The following is a 21,494-nucleotide window of genomic DNA, read 5'->3' on the forward strand; positions in this document are numbered from 1 at the left end:
TACCATTCAGACATACGTTGCGGACTGTCAATAATTATAGAGATCTGTGGAGATGAAAATACCCGGTGTTAACTTTACAAAAGAATCTTTCTGTAGTTTGATTTTAAGGGTTGACTTAAAAATATGTAGTGCTTTACTTTTAAGATTTTTAGGTGTTAGCAGGTGAAAATATCCAGTACTTTACTTATTTAAAGGACTTCAGAGATCTGAAGAAGTAACAATATCTAGTATTTTGCTTTTTTGAGGGACAATGTCCAATATATTACTGAAGAACTTCAAAGATCTATGATGAAAATACCCAGTGTTTTAAGATAAGATAAAGTGGCTTAACAGAAAAAATAAAAATAAAAATAAAGTTTAAAAGTGCAAAGATGTGCAGTGCAAGAATGTCAGTGCAAATTTTATGGTTTGGGGTGGTAATGATATAGTCCAGTTTATGTTAACATCAGCCAGTGATGCTGATGTTGTAAAGTCTTATATCAGATGGGATGAAGGACCTGTGATAGCGTTCCTTCTTGCAGGGTGGATGTCTCAGTCTGCTGCTGAAGGAGCTGCTTAAAGACCCCACAGTGTCATGCAGTGGGTGAGAGGGATTGTCCATGATGGATGTGAGCTTTGCCAACATCCTCCTCTCACCTACCTCCTCTATGGAGTCCAGGGAACAGTCCAGGACAGAACCGGCCCTCCTTACTTGTTTAAAGGGTTTTTAGATGTCTGAAGAAGTGAAAATATCCAGCAGCTTACTTACATTACTGTTCAAAAGTTTGGGGTCACTTACAAATGTCCTTATTTTTAAAAGAAAAGCAGTTCCAGAAATCCAGTCTAGACATTGTTTGAGTGGAAAATGACTATTCTAGCAGGAAACGGCTGATTTTTAATGGAATATCTACATAGAGGTACAGAGGAACATTTCCAGCAACCATCACTCCTGTGTTCTAATGCTACATTGTGTTAGCTAATGGTGTTGAAAGGCTAGTTGATGATTAGAAAACCCTTGTGCAATTATGTTAGCACATGAATAAAAGTGTGAGTTTTCATGGAAAATATGAAATTGTCTGGGTGACCCCAAACTTTTGAACAGTGGTGTACATTAAGGACTTTTTAGAGACCCTGCAAAGTAAAAGTCCAGTATTTAATTGAGAAAAAAAACAAAACAAAAACGTAAAGTACCAGTACACCAATCTATGTAAATCAGGTCTAAACTGCATTTCAAGCACACAGTAAAAAAGGATTTCTGACAGCAGAAAAGACTTGCACTCCTTCCATTTTATTGACATTTTGTTTTACAAAAACAGGTATGAGAGAATGCATAGAGCGAGCCACACTTCAGTCGGCTCATCAATGAGAACACGGAAAAACACAGAGGATGTCAGGAAAAGGCAACAATCTGTCTTAAAAGATAAAAACAAAAAAAACAAAACACTGTTTGCAGGTATTCAACTGAGTGCATACATACTCCGATGGTGTCGTACATAAAAGACACAACAGAATGGCATACAAGTCTCATTTAAGCAAGCACACACAAAACACACACATACACTCACTGGCACGCAACGCAAACATGTGGGTGCAACAGAATAACAAAGAGATGCGGGAGAGAATGTACCATCCGACAAAAAACTGATAGAAGTGGAGAGATGCATAGAAATTTACAGTTCCATTTTCCTCGCTCACCTTCGCCATTTTAATCTCCATGTTTTGAGCAATTAGCTGCCACGTCAACACTGAGTTTGTACTGAGGTGACGGCAGGAATCTGACAAGATTGTCCTCAAAACCTGGGAAATAAAACCAAAACTCTCTGCATGATTCCACAAAAGTTAAGAGAAGATGTTTAGATGTTGAAGATGTTTTTCCGTTTTTATTATATGGGTGAAATGACCCTTTAATCACATTGGGCACAGCCAACTCACAGTACCTGTCCTGCTTTACAAGCCACGGGAGTGAAGCCAGCACCATGATACAGAACCGCCCAATCACAACTAGCAGCAACAGGGGTCACCCATGGACTCACTACATCAATAGTGTGTGTTGATGGTGCTGTAAGCAAGTATTACTGCACCTCCAATACCATGAGACTAAACTGTCCTTGATGTGTTCTGTAAAACTGAACGAAAAATCTACATTTACATAGATGACTGCCTCAAGCAACTGTCTATGAAGCAGTTTCTGCCATTGAGAGCACAACAGCACTGAGAAAATGAGCCTATTATTTCAAAAACACCCTTACTGCTGCACTCAGCGTCTGATCTGCCAAGCAGGTAAGTGTTTGGATAAGTTATCAATGCAAGTTAAAACACAATGGAGGACAACTGCAACAGCTCAAGGTGAGAATTTGTGTTAGCATTGTGGGATAAGTCCTTTAAAAGTTCCCCATTTATGATGAAAATGCACACGTTATGAACAGGCTAGGTTGAAGTGGCATTGTGATAACAGGATGAGAGTTACTTCTGTGGTAACTAGGATAAGTAAGGTTGCAGTAAAACAGTTTCTGTAATTTGAAACATGACCAAAAAATGCTAAAAACAAATGCATAGAGCAAGCACCTTTCCATTCCATGGCAAAGACATCCACATACATAAAACACTGACCGGAAAAAAAGTTTCATTTTTAACAAGTTGAAATGCAACAATTTTGTTTTCTGTCACAACAACTCAACAAGGGGAAGGAATCGACAGAATGATTTTTTTTTTCTGACTGGTCTGCATTTAATTAATGTGCACTTATGATGAACATGTTCCCGACCACTTCCTCCACACGCTGGCTAAACTGTACAACACGTTTTCCAGTGTAAACTCAAGAGGATTGTCCTCACTTGCAAAAACAAGCCTGGATTCTCCAAGTGAGAAAAAAATATCAATGAGATGAGCATTCTAGAGAAAGAAAAGTGCTAGAAGAACAATACCTTGTATTTCTGAGATAAAGGTAACAGGAAAATCCCCTCTACTCTTAAGAAAATGCACTGAATGTCAGCATTTGGCCCAAACTGAGCTGACAAATGCAAAACAATCACGTTAGGTTGGTATTTCATATATATATATCAATATCAGAATTTGTTAAAATTCGTTAATTATATTTATTTTTACTTCACAGCATGGGTAAGTGTGTAACTTCCTTGCCTTCAGTAAGGTTATTCTCTTGTGTATTTACATTCCAGTAGTTAGAATGGTGGACTATATTCTGGTTTAGTTTGGTGACTTTGAACCTTCTGTCTAACCTTAGCAGCTACAATCGACCACACATGGTAAACACAAACACGTACAGGTTCTGAGGTCCGTATCATTAAGAAGACCTCACTTAAAATAAGTCAGCAGTTTTCAATCATGTAGGTATTTAGTGTAAAAAGCTGGAAATAAGGATGTCACAACCAATACTGTGGACGTTGAAAACCTTTAGGTGATTGTGTCTGTGATCCTGGTATGTCAAACTTTCACTAAGGGGACCTGAACTCACACAATAACCAGTGTATGACTTTCCATTTCTACATTTTATTGTGACGGGTCAGCCAGAGCTCTGCGTCCACCTACAGCTCCTGTGCATCTCAGTCTACTTCACATCTGCATGCAAGGCACATCTTCCATTTGCCTCCCTCCCCCCTTTCTACCCTCTGTTCCTCTGTTCATCCCACCTCTACAAGCCTCAAGCACCGATTCCTCCTTGTTCTTGCTGACTTTAGAACCTTTGTCATATACTAAGATGATGCATGGCAGCTGGCGTCTTTATATTCGGGCCTCCTGTGGTACTCTGAGGGATGCAGAGAATACTGCGTGCTACAAGTATAGTATTTTAAAAACTGCTTATCAGTATTAGAACAAAGCCTAGTGCTGAAGAGGGTCCTATATCCACTAGATATTAAGGATCTTCTCTTCATTATTAGTAATGTTAGAGGCAGAATATACTCTAACTCAGGTTCTTTCTTCAGCGCTCTGAATCTGAGTTTGCACAAGCAACGTATATATCCGAAGGGAAAAGGGGATGGAGTAAAAATGAAAATAGGGCAACCGTTTCTTTGCCACCATTAAACCAAGATCCCCAAATCAATGCAAGGATCCTTTTGGTTCTCCTCCTTGTGCCATACCCTTTGGCTATAAAACAAAACTCACAACTTTTTTTTAAACAACCACTTGTGTCACTGAGACAAATGTCAAGGTGCCGTCTCTGCCCAAGCAGGTTGTTAGCTGTGCTAGCTGATGTGCAGGTGCTCTCTTTTCTTCATCTCTGAACAGGGGCAGGGTTACAGAAACTGTCTAAGAAGGGGAAGACTTTAACCATTCAGGAGGTAGACCACTAACTCGTAGGTGCACATCATGATGGCGGTGTTGGGGATCTGGCGTACCAGGTGGGTGGTGAGGCCGCGGTACAGGGCACGGTAACCCTCCTCTTTGGGCACTGTTGTTAGAGTCTGGAAAAAGGAGCGGTACTTGGTGCCCTCTTCACGTAGCCGGGTGCGGATCACTTCTGCAAAGTCAAGAGAAGAGGAAGGGGTTAAAGAAGAATCAAAAAGGCATCTGATGACATTAACTGGCTGCTTATAAGGCAAGGCAGCTTTATTTGTATAGCACATTTCATACGCCAGGGCAACTCAATGTGCTATACATTAAAACATTAAGAGCATTGGAACCATTCAGACAAGCATAAAAGAGCACAATAAAAATGACAAATACAATAAAATATAGAAAAGAAAAGGAAAATTAGGAATATATTAAAAACTAAAACTACAATTTGCATTTAAAACAAGTTAAAATAAGCTATAATAGGAAAGCAGTGACTAACAGAAAAGTCTTGAGCTTTGATTTAAAAGAAGTGAGTTGGAGTGGACCTACAGCTTTCAGGGAGTTTGTCCCCCATATGAGACCGATTCTGCTCAAGGTTTCTTCCCGTTAAAAGGCATTTTTTTTCTTGCCACTGTTGCCTTAGGGCTTGCTCTGGGGGTTCAGGCATATGGGTTCTGTAAACGGTCTTGAGACAATTTGAATTGTAATTGGTGCTATATAAATAAAATTGAATTGAACTGAATTGTTCCAGATATGTGGAGCATAATGAGTAAACGCTGCTTCACCATGTTTAGTTCTAACTCTAGGGACTGAAAGCAGAGCAGTACCTGATGACCTCAGAGGTCAAGATGGTTGATAAAGTGACAGCAGATCAGCTACGTATTTTGGGCCTAAACCAGGGGTGTCAAACGCATTTTAGCTCAGGGGCCACATTCAGCCCAGTGTGATCTCAAGTGGGTCGGACCAGTTTTTACTATATGAGCAAAAAGACAAAAGTCAGATTTAAAAAAAAAAAAAAGACAAAAAAAACAACAAAAATAAGACAAGAATATTACGAAAATGAGACACAAAACGTCAAAAAAATTAGACAAATGACACGAAATAAACCAAAAAAAGAGACAAAAAAATTTACAAGCAACATAAAAATGGATAAACGCCAAAAAAGATACAAAAAAACCACACGCAAAACGAATCAAGCAAAACACAAAATGACAAAAATGACAAAAAACACAAACGAGACAAAAAGGAAACGCAAAACGACAAAAACGAGACGAACGACAAGTCAGAAAAAAAAACAAAAACAAGACAAAATATTACAAAAATGAGACGCAAAATGCCAAAAACAAGACACAAAACTACCAAAAAATTTGACAAGCAACACGAAACAAAACAAAAAAAGACAAAACATTCAACAAAAAAAGTTACAAAGCGACAAAAAAATGGACAAACCACAAACATGAGACAAAAAAAACAAAATGACAAAAATGACACACAAAACAATGAATAAAGCAAAACACAAACTGACAAAAATAAGACAAAAACCACAAGCGAGATGAAAAGGAAACACAAAACGACAAAAACGAGAAACAAAATGACAAAAACATGAGACAAAAGTCAGACAAAAAAAGACTAAAAAATAAAAAGACAAAATATTACAAAAATGAGACACAAAATGACAAAAGAACAATGAGCAATGTAGTATTTTACTTTAGGATCAAAACAATTTGTCATGGTCTGGAAATTATTTTAAATTTTTAGCTTAACAAAAATTACAATCTGCACTTAATGTCTTCTCTGGAATTATTACACTATGAGGGCCAGACTGGACTCTGGAGGGCCGCTTTTGGCCCGCGGGCCGCATGTTTGACACCCCTGGCCTAAACCATTCAGTGCTTTATAAACCATCAGCGGGTTTTTAAAATCTATATTCTGGCAGACAGGAAGCCAGCGTAGAGATCTAAGAACCGGACAGATGTGACTCGAGCAGCAGCGTTGTGTATGAGCTGCAGTCGTCTGCTTCTTACCATGAGGATAAGCAATAGATGTGGCACAAGTCTTGGAGGTGGCAGCAGCAAGCATCATCCCAACAAAGTCTGAAGCATCTTTCGATGTGTCCTCTTCCTCGTCCATGTTCTGTGGTGCCTTGGCCTCCAAGAGGCGCCGCTTAATGTTTTCATAGATCACAAAGTGGATCACAGTCTCTGAGATACCGGCGTAAGACGCTGACATTCCCCTGTAGAAGCCTCGCAAGCCATCTGCCTGATACACCCGCCGCACACACTCAAATGCACTCATCCGTCGCTCACCTCGATTCCTGAGAAAAGACAAAAAAAAGATACATTACAATCTGTACAGCAAAAGGAATTCTCTGACAATTCCGATAAGAAAAACCTCCCAAAAAAACTGAAAGGTGGAAATAAATGGAAGAAACTTCAAGAAGGGCAACTGAGGAAGAGTTGTGTGTACAGAATACATCAACAAATTAAATTCACAGTATGAACATATATTATGTCTATAAACACAGAATACAAGTACAATACAGTGGATGCACCTGAGCCATAGACCTGACCTACATGAACTCCTTCAAGTCAAAGTTTTCCTTCATCCAACTAACATTGAATGATAACAACAAGACTATTTCTTTACAGAATAAAAACATGAAGTCATGCACAGACAAACTCCTCAACAACTCATTGACTAATTTAAAAAAGTATCTAAAGATTAAACGATAATGAAAATAAGTACTAGTTGCAACCCTACTTAGCAATGCAAATAACAAACATGAGTCTGCGTTTTTAGTTTTGTGTTGGCTAGTGTTGTCATTTTGGACTTGTTGCATAAGCTTAAGAGTACAATGAGCCCCAAGGGACTATATTATCAAAGACAGGAAACACTAACTGTGGAGCAACAGAAGAAGACACTTATTTATGACTTGATTTAGTTAATAGAAAAACAGAACAATCTCTGCAAAAAAATGACTTTAGTAAATGTTTGCTTTAAGTTTTATATTGCTCCCAAGTCCGATTTGTAGGTGGAACAGAGCATTGTGCATGGCTGTCTGCCACTAGGAACCTACAGAGCTGGAAAATTTCTAATTCTACAAACAGGACCTTCATAAAGCTGCTGGGCATTGAAAATAAGGTAATATAAACTTCCTAGTTATACAAGATAAACCCCACCATGGTAGCAAGGGGGTTTAACATACAGGTGTGAAAGTATTTCTCACAGCTCCAAACAAAAGCAGCAATGTTTCTGGTTTTAACTGTAAATGGAGACACTACAAGAAAATGGAGGAGTGTCTCTTTACAATGGTATAAAGTTTTAACTTTGTGAAAATGCTTGGTACGGTAGGATGACAAGTATCTGCACTGAAGCTAAAACAACATTTTAAATGTTCGTACCTCCACTTGACAGCTGACATATATACAGCTCATACCACAGTACAGTGTCACGTTTACCTTGCATCAAGCTGTAGACGAGTCTTTATGAGCCATATTGGATTGGTTGCTGTGATGGCTGTAAAACCTAAGGAGGGAAAAAAACAACGGATTACACTTCCAGAAAGTAAACCACATGCTAACATCCAGCTAATGTGTAAATGATTTTTAAGCTGCATTCATGTTGGTAATGGAACAAACAAAAACAATGTAAACATGTTGTTTTGATAAAATAAAGTCACAAAAGGAGCTTAGAGAGGGAAAACGAGCCCCTTTACAGACTATCGTGTGTGCAACTGCATGTTCTAAAAATTGTATGTTGTGATAACAGCTGTAAAAAGAAAAAAAAGGCTCCATCTTATCCAATAACTTACATGAGAAGGGAGTAGAAGATGGAAATAAGGAGAGAGAAAGAGAAGAACCAGATATAAAAAGAAGCACAGATCTGTGGTGAGTACTCACGCAGACCAAAGTAACTCCTCACAGATGCAGCTAGAGACCCCTGGTGGTGTGGGGGTCTCATGCCCTTGCGAGAGGAGAGCTACGGTAGAGTAAAAGCCTAAAACAGACACAGGCTTGTGTGTAGCAAAATGACCGGCATGCAACCATTTAACTTCCCATTCCCACCATCATCCCACAGGATTTAACCCACCATTATCCACAACCTCACCCACACACCCTGACACAGCAGACCGGACATGGTGGAAGAGTACAGAGGAGTCCGTGTTCATCAAAACAAATGCCTTGACTTAAAAAAACTGGTATGTATAAGTGACGATTAAACACGCTAATGAAAGACCTATACAGGAGTTTAAAGGTGAATCTCCACACTCGAGGATTTAATTGAGTACATTTTTAGTAAGCAAGTACAGTACAGAATAATTTTGAGGCACTTGTACTTTCATTTTATGCTACTTCACCCTTTTACTTTACTACAGATTTCTCACCCTGTGCTCAGATTATCCACTCGTCCACTAACTCACTTGCCAGCTATATAGTGTTTGCCATATAGAACACTGCTACAAAATTTTGCTCCAGATATTCGTATTCATTTCTGTTGCATAAATAAACATCTGCACCACATTTGAGGCCATGATTTCACAATGTTGCTATTTTTAGATGGGTACGCTTTGTAATTTCATAACACTCTCTGTCCCCAAGGTTCGCACTGTCTTTGGCCGGACTTCCTTACACTTTGCTGCAGCGATCGATTGGAATTCCCTCCAAAAATCTCAAACTGTCACCACTTCCATCACTTTACATCTTTAAGCAGAAGCTGCAGCAGACCCTAGCTGACCACTGTGCATGCTGACTATTTTCACTGAATTGCTAGCATTAAATTAGGGTATTTGTAATCTCTGTTAAAACACTTGTGTCCTTTTTTTTGTATATGTATTGTCAATTTGTTATCTTTCTCCCTGCTGGGGCCTCTTGCCAGGTCATCATTGTAAATGAGAAATTGTTCTCAACTCATCTTACCTGGTAAAATAAAGAATAAAAACAAAAAAAAGGCATATCGCTCACACTACAGATTTTGAAATTGGAATGAATCATACACATATGGAGAAACTTCACAGAATTTCCTCTCTCTAATCTTAGTCCTGCACATGCCACAAGACTTGAAAATAATGGTGTATTGCACACTACAGGTTATTATTAAGATTATTGTGCCAGCGGGAGCAGTCAAGGAGCAGTGCACCTCCTCAAGTGATCGTTTGGGGAAGCAAAATGGAGACTGTGGAGCAACTTCTACGTTTCTATCGTGGGCAAGTGGGTAATCTGAACACAGACTATGTTTGTTTCTAACCTTGTTCTTGTGACCACTTGAGGTTCATGTATCATTCCTGATAATCTACTGTCAATAACATTTGTTGTACCACTGGATATCTATAATTACATCTGGGATAACAAAAAAAAATCATTTTTGGCACAACTCAAGCAAATTTTATAATGCAGAGGTTATGTGAATAAAACTAGCCTGAAAATATATTAGTAAGGCTCTAAAATTAACATCCGCACTTCCTAATTTCAGCTTGCCATTAGCCTTGACAGAAGACAGCTCTAAACTCAGCTGTATATTTCATGTGTTGGCAAATTAATCGTCAGACTGTCGACACCTCATCACATGTCAGCTGGGCTCAAGCAGCTCTCGCACCAAAGAACATGGGGTTTGCCACTGGAGGGAGATGTACTAACAAATGCTGACCTTGACTGGCTCGTTGAAAGGTCTAAGTCATGGTGAGCTAAAAGTGGCACTTCCGTGGACCTGTCATTCACCCATATGCGCACAGAAGCTCACTGTAGCTGGCCCTCTGACTGACTGACCTACATCATACTGGTTCGCCATCCCAGACTGGAACAGAGGCACAGAGGATCAGATAACCTACCCTTGACATGCAAAGCATCAGAGAAGAATAGTAAGGTATTTAAATCTGACCTCAACACATTTTTAATTAAGCTGTTCTAAGGCAGCGAAGCTGGCAGCACATTTGGGGAAAAGGTTAAAAAAAACAAAACAGGATAAGCTTGTTTTTGAATAAACAGAGTCCTCGAGAGAATGTGGACTGTCAAACTTTGTTTTATTTAAATCCTATAAATCTAACACAACCCAAACTAGTTCTGCCACCCTTTGTTCTCTACAGAGGGACCAATGTAAAAGCAAAGGCTGACAGCAGCAATACAGCACCTACATGACTCAAGCCTGATCTTAAATCTTACACCGCTATTTGTCAAAGCTTACCAGCACTGAACCAGACACGGCCCATTTGCTCAGAACTCCTGACAAGAATGCTGTAAACGTTCCCCAGGTTACAGCATTTGAAGAAAAAAAAAAAAACAGCACATGGTGGTGCATGGCAGTCTGCTACCTCAGATATATCATTACCTGCCAATCCAGCCGACACCATGTGCACTTGTGTGGAGTCAGGTTCCATCACGCTGTTCAGTTTCTCTTTGGCAGTGGAGTAAGCAGCAAAGTAGATTGCTCTGTCGGAAACAAAGGGCAAAAAGGGTCAGCTTTTGTTACAGTAGGATGAAGCAAAACAAGTAATAAATGCCATGCTTTTGTGTTTCAGCATGGACCTAATTAGTCTCTGCCACTGCCTCCAGTAGCAATGCAGCTTATCAATTAGACTACATTAGCAAGTAAAACTGCCCCCACGTCAGGTTCGGTTTAATGAGCTTTAAAGATTCATGAGGTGTAAAGCCAAGAGCAGAACTAATATTCTGAGTGTATCAGCAGAGTTGGACAAATGAGTTATTCAGTGGAAAAAGTACAGGCTTTCAATATATATTTTTAATAACCTTTACTTGATTTGACCAATTAAAACAGTCAGAATGATTATGTTCATACTTGTCTCTACATACGAGTGTTTGTCTTGCTTTTTCCCCTAGTAATAGCATTGTGCAGTCCGGTTCATTTGTTAAAATGTTAGTCAAATTTGCCTAGTCAGATCATTAATGACACTTGAAACTCTTCTGTCACTGAGACAGTGTTTGTGCACTCATTTTGAAATCAGCTGAGGAGACCCTCCCTTCTGCTACATCAGCATTCAATCATGTGAGATGTTAACAAAACACTCCACATGTGCGTAGCACTGGCACCTGTTTGCTGCCATTAGCCACCACTTCGCTCCACTCATATCACTCAGAGCAGTCAATGATAATGACACGTAACCGCAGTCAGGTACAATGTCTCCCAGACATAGACCCAACGCTGTTTTCAAAATGCTGCTGCTGTTGTTGCCAGGTTTCTAAAGAAACCTATCACTATGCAGCAAGCGGTGCAGAAACAGTTGAGAAAGTCCTGAAGACGAATGGCACCTTAACGACCATGGACCCCGAATGTCTCTTTGTCACCAAGTAACCTCAAGGAATTCTGTCATGGTTGCACAATACCACTGTTTGTCACAGCCACACATACAGTACAAGTAAGTACACTCAACATGGAAACTGGACTTTTTTTGAAATACTTGACTACAGAAACACAGGATCCTCTATGAAACGGTGCCTTTTAATAAGGGTGATAAACTTAAAGAAATGACAGTTTGAAACTGGTGAAACTGACATTTTGGATTAATTTTCATATTTTAAATAAAACAGGTATTTATGCCACTTTCAAATCCATCCAACTCAACTCAGGAGTGCCAGATTAAGTGTCAAAGATTAGAGTCTCTTTGGAAAGCAGTAGCTGGAACAAAATTTACTCAAGTTTCAAATGGTCTACATAAAGGTACACAGTATTTTTCTAGACAATGTTTAACCTTATTCTTACACTATCCTGAATTTTGAGTGTTGAGCTCTCAATTCTTCTTAATTTTAGACTAGTTGACTTGTCTACATTTAAATTTCCATTTAATCAATGGGAAATTAGTTGTTAGGAACAACCCTAGCATTGAGCAGAACTTTTGGACTACTGTGCTCTGGACAGACAAATTTAAGAGAAAGTTGTTTAGCCACAGTAACGTGTTTGGCAGCTTTTCAGGGGAAGAATTTCATACCAACTGCGTAGCATTGTGGTGGAAATGTTATGGTTTGGGGTTGCGTCACTGCCGCAGGGACTGGGCTGCTTTCAGTCATTGATTCAACTGTGAAAGAGTGCTTAAAGACAATACAAGGCTGTCGGTCTCAAAACTAAAGTTGAAACTGAAGTGTAACAGAATAATGATCCAAAATATACTGCAAATCTACCAAGGAATGGCCCCCCAAAAAATGTTAGGCTTGTAGAATGGTCTAGTCAAGAAAAAAAGCCCACTGAAATGTTGTAGGGAATTTAGAGTCAAAAATTTTTAAAAGTTAATGTCAGAGACTGGTGGACTATTATACATAACGCATACATGAAGTTATTTCTGTTACAGAGGGAAAAATAACCTTTTGATACCAATGATGTACTTACTTGTGGTTTCCTTGTGTTTTTATGCATACTATCTTTATTTGGAGGGATTGCACTGCAGAAGTTCAAAACTTTTCCTGTCTAAATATGTTAAAAAAGCCAATAATTTTTACTCATTTTCACCTATTCACTTTTTTATATATATATACAACTCTACCCATGTCTCTGAATCCATGCACCACCACTGAATGATAACAGTTGATATTAAAGAAATGTTTAGGCCAGATTAGACAAACAGATTTGTTTAGTATTAAGTTAGATTCCAATGTTGACTCACATAAATGTACACTACCTAGAGGTCAACTGTCAGTCAGTATCAGCTCATTGTAATTAGGCAGGTAGATTAAGCATTGGCAAACAGGTCAGCCAATAAATGATAAAAAAAAGAGTCAAGTACAGAAATGCCAAAGATTTTTATTTGAACTGTCGCACCATTTAAAGAAGTCTGTTTATTTTTTAACTGTAAAATGGGCTGCCCATTACGTTTATCTGTAGCGATTGTTTAAAAAAAGAAAAAAACTACATGGAAAACTATCTATTGTATTATATGTTGTGAAAAGAAAATGAATATCAGTAGATTTATCATTATCAAATCTGTCTATCTAAAGATGCTCATCTGTATCCACAGGGCTATAAAAATGCATCAACACCTATTTATTTATGTATACATTCATATAAACATAATTTTACATTGTGACATTTAAAGGTCTGATATGTCATTTGATCCAGTAGCCACTGCAACTGTCTTTTAAGAAGATCTGTTGATTACTAAAAGTATCTCAGCAGCAACTGGTTTATTAGTTAACTTAGCAGTGGTAGGGAGGTGGGTTGGACTATCATTTGAAAAACTGCTGCAAGCACCAAGTGTCAACATGCCGATATTTGATAGTTAACACGTGTTAAAACGGTAACTGTAGACATGTTAGCTAAATGTTTGCATTCATCGAGAAGCACAGCCTTGACTGAGTACAGCGGACGTTGTTCAGGAACAGTGCAGACTGATGACATTTGCAGTTAAGACTAAATATGTAAATTCTGACACTGATTAAGGGCTGAGACTTTATATAACAACATGGCCTTCCCTTATTTTTCTTTATTTGTTTAAACAATGTTGGTTTCAAGCATATAACAAGGATTACAGCCTCTCAAAGCTGCTGGAGTGGCTTTAGACTTTTTCTCTTGTTTAATTAGGGAAATGAACAGTTAGTTGTGAATCATTACTGGAACATCAGTGTAGGTACTTTTCTGTCATTAAAATCTTTCCTCTGATCTGGTTCTCAAACCATTAATGGTTGAAAAGCACTGAAAAAATATTCTAAATGATCACAACAGTGGCTGGATGTTTGGTCGTTTGCTTGAAACCTGACAAATAAATGATGAGATTTTCAGTAATAAATAAATATCCAACCTGTCAAACCTGGCTAGTGCTCGACAAACTTTCTTTTGTTGAGTACTAAATGTTCATTTCATACTCAAAGGGGGTACACATTACTAACAATATGATTGCATTAGGCTTACCTGGAAGGTGCCACACCCACTAAGTTTGGCCCCAAACCCCTGAAGAGAGAGCGAGGTCCTTCTTTCTCCAATATCAATCTGAGTAAACACATAGAAAAACACGCACAATAAAGGGTACTGTTTCATGTCAATGGATGCACAGGTTTCTATGAATGTTGTCCAGTCTACAGTAATGCTGTGTAGAGGTGTACAAAACCCAAAACCAGTGAAGTTGGCACGTTGTGTAAATCGTAAATAAAAACAGAATACAATGATTTGCAAATCCTTTTCAATTTTTATTCAACTGAATACACTGCAAAGACAAGATATTTAATGTTCAAACTGAGAAACTTTTTTTTTTTTGCAAATAATCATTAACTTAGAATTTAATGGCAGCAACACATGGCAAAAAAGTTGGCACAGGGGCATTATTACCACTGTGTTACATCACCTTTCCTTTTAATAACACTCAGTAAACGTTTGGGAACTGAGGAGACCAATTTTTGAAGCTTTTCAGGTGGAATTCTTTCCCATTCTTGCTCGATGTACAGCTTAAGTTGGTCAACAGTCCGGGGTCTCCGTTGTCGTATTTTACGCTTCATAATGCGCCACACGTTTTCAATGGGAGACAGGTCTGGACTACAGGCAGGCCAGTCTAGTACCCGCACTCTTTTACTACAAATCCACGCTGTTGTAACACGTGCAGAATGTGGCTTGGCGTTGTCTTGCTGAAATAAGCAGGGGCGTCCATGAAAAAGACGTTGCTTGGATGGCAGCATATGTTGCTCCAAAACCTGTATGTACCTTTCAGCAATCAATGGTGCCTTCACAGATGTGTAAGTTACCCATGCCTTGGGCACTAATACACCCCTATACCATCACAGATGCTGGCTTTTGAACTTTGCGCCTATAATTTGAACAATTTGAAATGTGGACTCGTCAGACCACAGAACACTTTTCCACTTTGCATCAGTCCATCTTAGATGAGCTCGGGCCCAGCGAACCTGGCGGCGTTTCTGGGTGTTGTTGATAAATGGCTTTTTCTTTGCATAGTAGAGTTTTAACTTGCACTTACAGATGTAGCGACGAACTGTAGTTACTGACAGTGGTTTTTTTGAAGTGTTCCTGAGCCCATGTGGTGATATCCTTTATACACTGATGTCGGTTTTTGATGCAGTACCGCCTGAGGGATCGAAGGTCACGGGCATTCAATGTTGGTTTTCGGCCTTGCCGCTTACGTGCAGTGATTTCTCCTGATTCTCTGAACCTTTTGATGATATTACGGACCGTAGATGATGAAATCCCTAAATTCCTTGCAATAGCTCGTTGAGAAATGTGGTGACCCTCGCCCCATCCTTGTTTGTGAATGACTGAGCATTTCAGGGAAGCTGCTTTTATACCCAATCATGGCACCCACCTGTTCCCAATCAGCCTGTTAACCTGTGGGATGTTCCAAATAAGTGTTTGATGAGCATTCCTCAACTTTCTCAGTCTTTTTTGCCACTTGTGCCAGCTTTTTTGAAACATGTTGCAGGCATCAAATTCCAAATGAGCTAATATTTGCAAAAAATAGCAAAGTTTACCAGTTCGAACGTTAAGTATCTTGTCTTTGCAGTATATTCAACTGATTATAGGTTGAAAGGGATTTGCAAATCATTGTATTCTGTTTTTATTTACAATTTACACAACGTGCCAACTTCACTGGTTTTGGGTTTTGTAATATAAATTAAAAATTGTGAACTTATCTGATACCAGTTTAAGTTTTTTTTTCCCCCAAACTCACGAGGGTGCTGATGACAGTCAAGCAGTCAATCCAAAACAAGACCAAAATATATTACTAGAGGTCCAGTTGTTTTTAGGGCTTGTATCGATATAGGGCCACCATCACGTCAAAGTTGAAAACTCTCTACAAGTGTCAGGAGAACCTTTAGCCTACATTCAAAGCCTTTAAACCAGCAGGGGATCTAAGAATAGAAAAACTGTCCAACAACACTCTGGGATTGTTAAGTGTAATGAACGCTACAGGTTCCAGGGACACATAAGAACACTTACATAAAGATGTATCAGTTAGTTTTTTCATCATAAGCTGCTTTCCAAGCAAGCAGTATAATTTAACTTATGGCCTAAAAAGCAGTCTCTCACTTCTTTCTTGTTTGTGAACAGATCACAAAAAGCTAATGAGTTTCAGTCTTCTTAGTCATGTGTCATAAATACTGCTGTGTCACTATTGCCTTAATTAGTTGCAAAGTGCCCAGAACTGGCAAGAAAACCTTGTTGAAATTTTCATACAGCCTCACCCACCACACCCTATTACCCACTGCTGGTATTGCATCAGTCATACCTGTATTCAACAGCAGCTGAAGAACATGCCAAAATGTAATTAGTTAGGGATACACTGCTTGCCTACAGGGCAAGGTTGCAACTGTTGTAGTGACTGGCAGTGCATGATTTAGCTCAGTGAATCTCAAAGGTGGCATGTTGCCATCAAACATTTTTCCAGAGGCTCAGAGCAGCCCTGTCTTTTTTAGGAAAAAAAACACAGCCATTCTCTTCATTGTGGACTGGCTCTAATTTTCCTTAACATCATAACTGGCAATCTACCCCAGTCTAAAGTGGTACTTCAGTAATGGGACATAAAATAGAAAAAGGCCTGTGATAACAGACACATTGAGTCCAGATATAAGACACATTTATGAAGATCCTGCTAAATAAATACATAATAAACAAGGGATTTGTGAAGAAATTTCCTGTTTGGCTAAAGATGTATGCTCCTGCGTGTAGTTTGCCAAAGGGTGAGGTTGTGGAGCTGTGTTTTGGGGATGGGTTAGTCTTGCCAGGGGGGCATCGGCCAGATTGCACAACAGCAACAGCGAGCTGCCTGTTGAGGAAAGAACCATGACTCTGCAGCCAGACCTCTCTGGGAGAGCACAGACCATAGCTCTACTTGTTTTCGTTACAGCTCAAATAATGACAATACGGAAAATATTATTTAGGATGTTATCACAATATATATTCTCAATGTATGACAAAATGACAGAAGTTGTTGAGTACCCACTTGAGACAGTGCAGGGGGCCTGGTGGGGACATACGGGCCACGCTGGCCCCGTTGACAGTACTGAGCTGAACCTCAGACACATAGAGGGTGATGGAGGATGACTGCAGACGGGTCTTCACTACTTCCAGTGGACAAGTCAATATGGCTCCGACCGTGCCCCCACATCTGGCACCAGGACAGAGATGGAAAAAGTGGAAGTGAGACAGCGAACAATGTCCACATCCAGCTGACAAAAAAGACAAACTGAGAATTCCTTATTTTCATTCGCAAAAGGTGTGCAAAGCGTTGCATAACTGAATTAGCTGATGACGTTGTTTATGGAATCCTAAAGATTCCTGGCATGCAGACAAGAAAAAGTGCAGTGTGGCAACAGAGAGCCAGTCAGGAATGTTTTGTGTTTCTTGTGGACAGAAAGCTTCTGTCCAGTGCCACACCATTTCCAAACTCACAGATTTATACGTTTTCATATAGCAGCGAACAATATACAAATCAAATAAAAGGGAAACAATTTTGCTTTTAAGCAGGTTTGAGAGTTGGGCCTTCCTCAGGCCACTGTACCTTTAATACAATCAGGTAATCAACAATTGCTCTAAAACTTCAGAAGACTTTTCCAAAATTCTTCTTAGCACTTGTACTGTCCTTAACGATTCTCTAAGCCAACTAGATAAAACATTATCCCATCTCATGTTGGGAAAACTGGTTCATGACATGATTCCTAAGTTATCAACCAGTTTCTATATCAAAACAAACATGGCAGCCCGCCAGCTACCTGGATAGGAAACAAAGCTGCATATTGGTTAAGTTAATTTAATTTTTAATCAAACATTAGTACTTCCAATCAGCATGTGAGAGGTATACAAAATGTCAGGAATGTCATAATACAAACAGAGCTACTTTCCTCCTACATGTTCAGTGCGTATGTCCCATGGTACTGCCTTTTCACAAAGACATACTAAGAACCTTGAAGACTGCTTCAAACAAGCGGTAGCACATTCCCCAAAACTGTGCCACCAAAGTTTTAGCTGGAAGTAAGGAGTTTTATTGTAGGAGTTTATACGATAACTGAAATAGTTTTGCACAACAGAGGGCAGGAAGTGATTTTAACTCTTGACAGACACAATTTCTCTTAATTCGAAGAAGCCAAATCTGGCACAGTTTTTTTTTGTTGCTTACACTGAGAATGTAGCTACTGAGAGCAGGAAGGGATACTAGTTAACTGAATATGTTGTGTTTGTTTGGATTTATGAACAGAGTAACCATTTTAAAAATAAAACCCTTCTATTATAGACAGAATACTTTTTTCATTTGGATGGTTAGTGGCTTAAATGTATTCAAGCAACCTGGTCTTTTCCAATATTATCAGTTAATTATCTCGTAGAGAAACCGATGGATACCAGAATATTCAAAATGGGTATTATTTCACTACCAACTTAGATAGTTTCTGTGGCAGTCACCTGTACAGGTACCAAATGTAGGAAAGACTGTTAAAGTGACAGCACAAAAACATTATCTACAAGAACTGTATAAATAAATTTAACCAAACAGGGTTGTGCTGGGCAGGGCCAGGCCGGGCTAGCGGATATCAAAAGCAAGACTGACAGCAGTTATCTATAGTTAGGGTTAATTTTCAATCATGACCAATGCAAAGACATAGAGAAAAAGTCCTGTCAACACAGTTTCTGGCAGAGGTAAGCTAATGTGGGACAGGCAGCTACTGTGCACAGAGAAAACACAAAACTAGAATAGTCACAGGAAGCATGGGAGTCATATTCACTCTTACATAGGCCTGACCTTGATATGCAAGTAATGTAATATCCCTAAATGGTACAAAACACATTTACGCAAAACTATCGGCATTCATAATTGTAATACACTGTTGGTAATCTCTCTGTCAGTGTAGCCACATGCTCATTTCTACAAAAAGGAAATCTGTACTTGTACTGTACTTGCTCATTACCTGGAAACTGCCTGAGGAAAGAAGGCATGATTGTAAAGAATTTACTTTTGCAATCCACACAGGTAAATGTTGATTCAGTCATTTTCTAAGGCTGTGTGCACAGTCTAAAAGATATTGCTACATGCTTCCTGCACCAGTTTAAGTGAAATCATCTTTATCGGTACACCAAAAGAGCATAGACTTCCCCACAGCTTAGATGTTTCATCATGAATATTTAAATATGCATATTTGTCTCTGGTTTTTTAACACTATTCTGTGGGTGACCTTTAATGGCTCCCTGCCCACGTTTGTTTTGATACACATGACATCGATACACTGATCGGAATCTAGAAACCAGTACTATCCTATATATAGCTAATGTTGAGGTCTATTTAGAAAGATATAATATAGAATTTCTGCTACGACGACTTATAGTGAACACGCGTTCACAAACCAGCCATTTCATTCATACAATGAAATGTCATTGAAATGTCAACTCCTACGGGTGCACATGCATGGACAAGATTGGCCAACTGACATATGACTCGCCGATGCCGACACAAATCTCCAGGTTAACATTATGACATTAACTGAACCCCAACTGCACGAAAACACTAACAAAAATATCATAGTATGGTCAGCTATACCCGGCTAGCAAAGGCGGTTAGCCCGGAGCGTGCAGCTAGCTAGCTCGGCTCTTGCGTGTATGTGACATAAGGGAAGAAAATACTCACCCTCCTGCAAACAGATGAACTAAGGTGTCTCTTTGACTCATTATGTATCATATTCGGAAACCGTCCACGGGGCAGCACACGGGGACAACGGGAGCGGACGTGAGGAGGCTGGGGAGTAACGACCCCGACGTTGCGAGCGAATGATACTCAGTGCGTCTGTGTTGTGGTGGAGGTCAGCTGCATGTAGAAAACGAGGGTATGTAAGAGCTAACTCGGCTAGCTCGCGTTAGCTGCTAAAGCTAACGGCTTTGTGGCGGTAAAGGTAGAAGTCAGAGCGGCAGGCTGTCGTCTCCTCCTTTTGGAAAAGAATAATGCTTCACCATAGTGTGCGTGTGTTCAATGTTGGCGAGTAATTCCAGTCTTGTAGTAATAAGAGCGACTCGACACGGCCTCCCTCACTTTGACGTGCTCTTCCCCTCTGAAGGCTCTGCGGATCAATGTTTATCGTCGAATGGGAAGCCGCAAAACAGAGACGCTGATTGGCCGAGGAGCCCCCCGAGCCCGCCCCGTCACTACTGCTTCATGTGATATGACTTTTATTTAATATTTAGACGGAGGAACAATCAGTTAAACAACTGATGCAACTCCGAAGAGACACGTGACTGACTCATTTACGTTCGCTTGTGTTGGTTACAAAACAAAATGAGCACTCACATATAATATAGTCACGAACGGCTACAGGTACATATGCGCTAACATTAGACTGCTCTCCAACTGCAGACATGAACAATCGTTTTCAAATCACGCATGTTTTTGTCCAACGAGACAAATTTACTTTTAAAAGCATTGTCGCCCGAACAGGGACTTGAACCCTGGACCCTCAGATTAAAAGTCTGATGCTCTACCGACTGAGCTATCCGGGCTCTGAAGTTACCGTAATGATTGTAATATTTTGAGCAATCCATTATTGTGTGTGGTGAAATATATGTTCTTTAAAAAAAATGAAACACGTCTAAAAATCCCAATTCATAAAGAATTAGTTGCACAAAAGCATTTTTTAATTTTTATTTTTTTGTGGTTGAAGGTGTCACGTCTGTAAAACTGTTGACAGGACACTTCCACCTGCAAAGTCAGTCTGCTTTTGTACTGGGTTTTCTGCTTTTGAAAATTCAAGTGAGACTTTTATAGGGGAAAGTGTGTTTTTTGGTTCGCAGGGCTTTTCGTGTTGTAATACCAAGACTGACCACTGAGGGGAAAAAGTAGTTCGTCAGCTTAGTGGTGCTCCACTTCTGAATCCCTGATAAGAGGATGTAACACTATACTACAGAAGAAGATTAGGGCCACTGCAAATTTTCAGGTGGGAACTATTTTATTCCTTTGATTATTTTATATTTTCAGAATTCTGAGCTTGAAGCCTAAAGAATTGTAAGAAGTAACAATACATTTTTTAACATTTCCCTCCTTAGTTCAGAGGTTGAACTCTCAAAAATTCCAAATTATGAAGTCTGAGTCCATAAGAAAACTCAGAATTCAAAGCTGAAAGTCTGAACTCGGAAAAGCTACAATTCTGAGGGGAAAAACTTTTTCTGCAGATATTCTGAAAGGTCCAAATTCTAAAAAGTCAAAATTCTGAGTATAAAGTCTGAAATTTGAATCTGAACTATACATTTTGGGGAGGAAATGTGGAAATATACTAATGAAGAGGATAGAAATGTGAGAAGGAGTCCAGGTA

General features: G+C 39.4%; 1 protein-coding gene and 1 non-coding gene across 2 annotated transcripts; both read right to left on the reverse strand.

Moving 5' to 3' along the window:
• Positions 1–1,248: 1,248 nt before the first annotated feature.
• LOC111582348 (solute carrier family 25 member 36-A) lies at positions 1,249–20,269 on the reverse strand. Its single transcript, XM_023290975.3, has 7 exons — positions 19,823–20,269; positions 17,153–17,317; positions 14,119–14,196; positions 10,594–10,694; positions 7,731–7,797; positions 6,297–6,586; positions 1,249–4,456 (listed from the first exon to the last, which is right to left on the reverse strand). Exons 1-7 carry the CDS (start codon positions 19,861–19,863, stop codon positions 4,263–4,265), a joined length of 936 nt encoding a protein of 311 aa, XP_023146743.1. The 5' UTR covers positions 19,864–20,269; the 3' UTR covers positions 1,249–4,262.
• Positions 20,270–20,612: 343 nt separating this feature from the next.
• trnak-uuu (transfer RNA lysine (anticodon UUU)) lies at positions 20,613–20,685 on the reverse strand. Its single transcript has one exon. It is a non-coding gene; the product is annotated as a tRNA-Lys (tRNA).
• Between the last annotated feature and the right edge of the window lie 809 nt (positions 20,686–21,494).

This window comes from Amphiprion ocellaris, chromosome 7, assembly GCF_022539595.1.
Source record: "Amphiprion ocellaris isolate individual 3 ecotype Okinawa chromosome 7, ASM2253959v1, whole genome shotgun sequence".
NCBI lineage: Eukaryota > Metazoa > Chordata > Actinopteri > Pomacentridae > Amphiprion > Amphiprion ocellaris.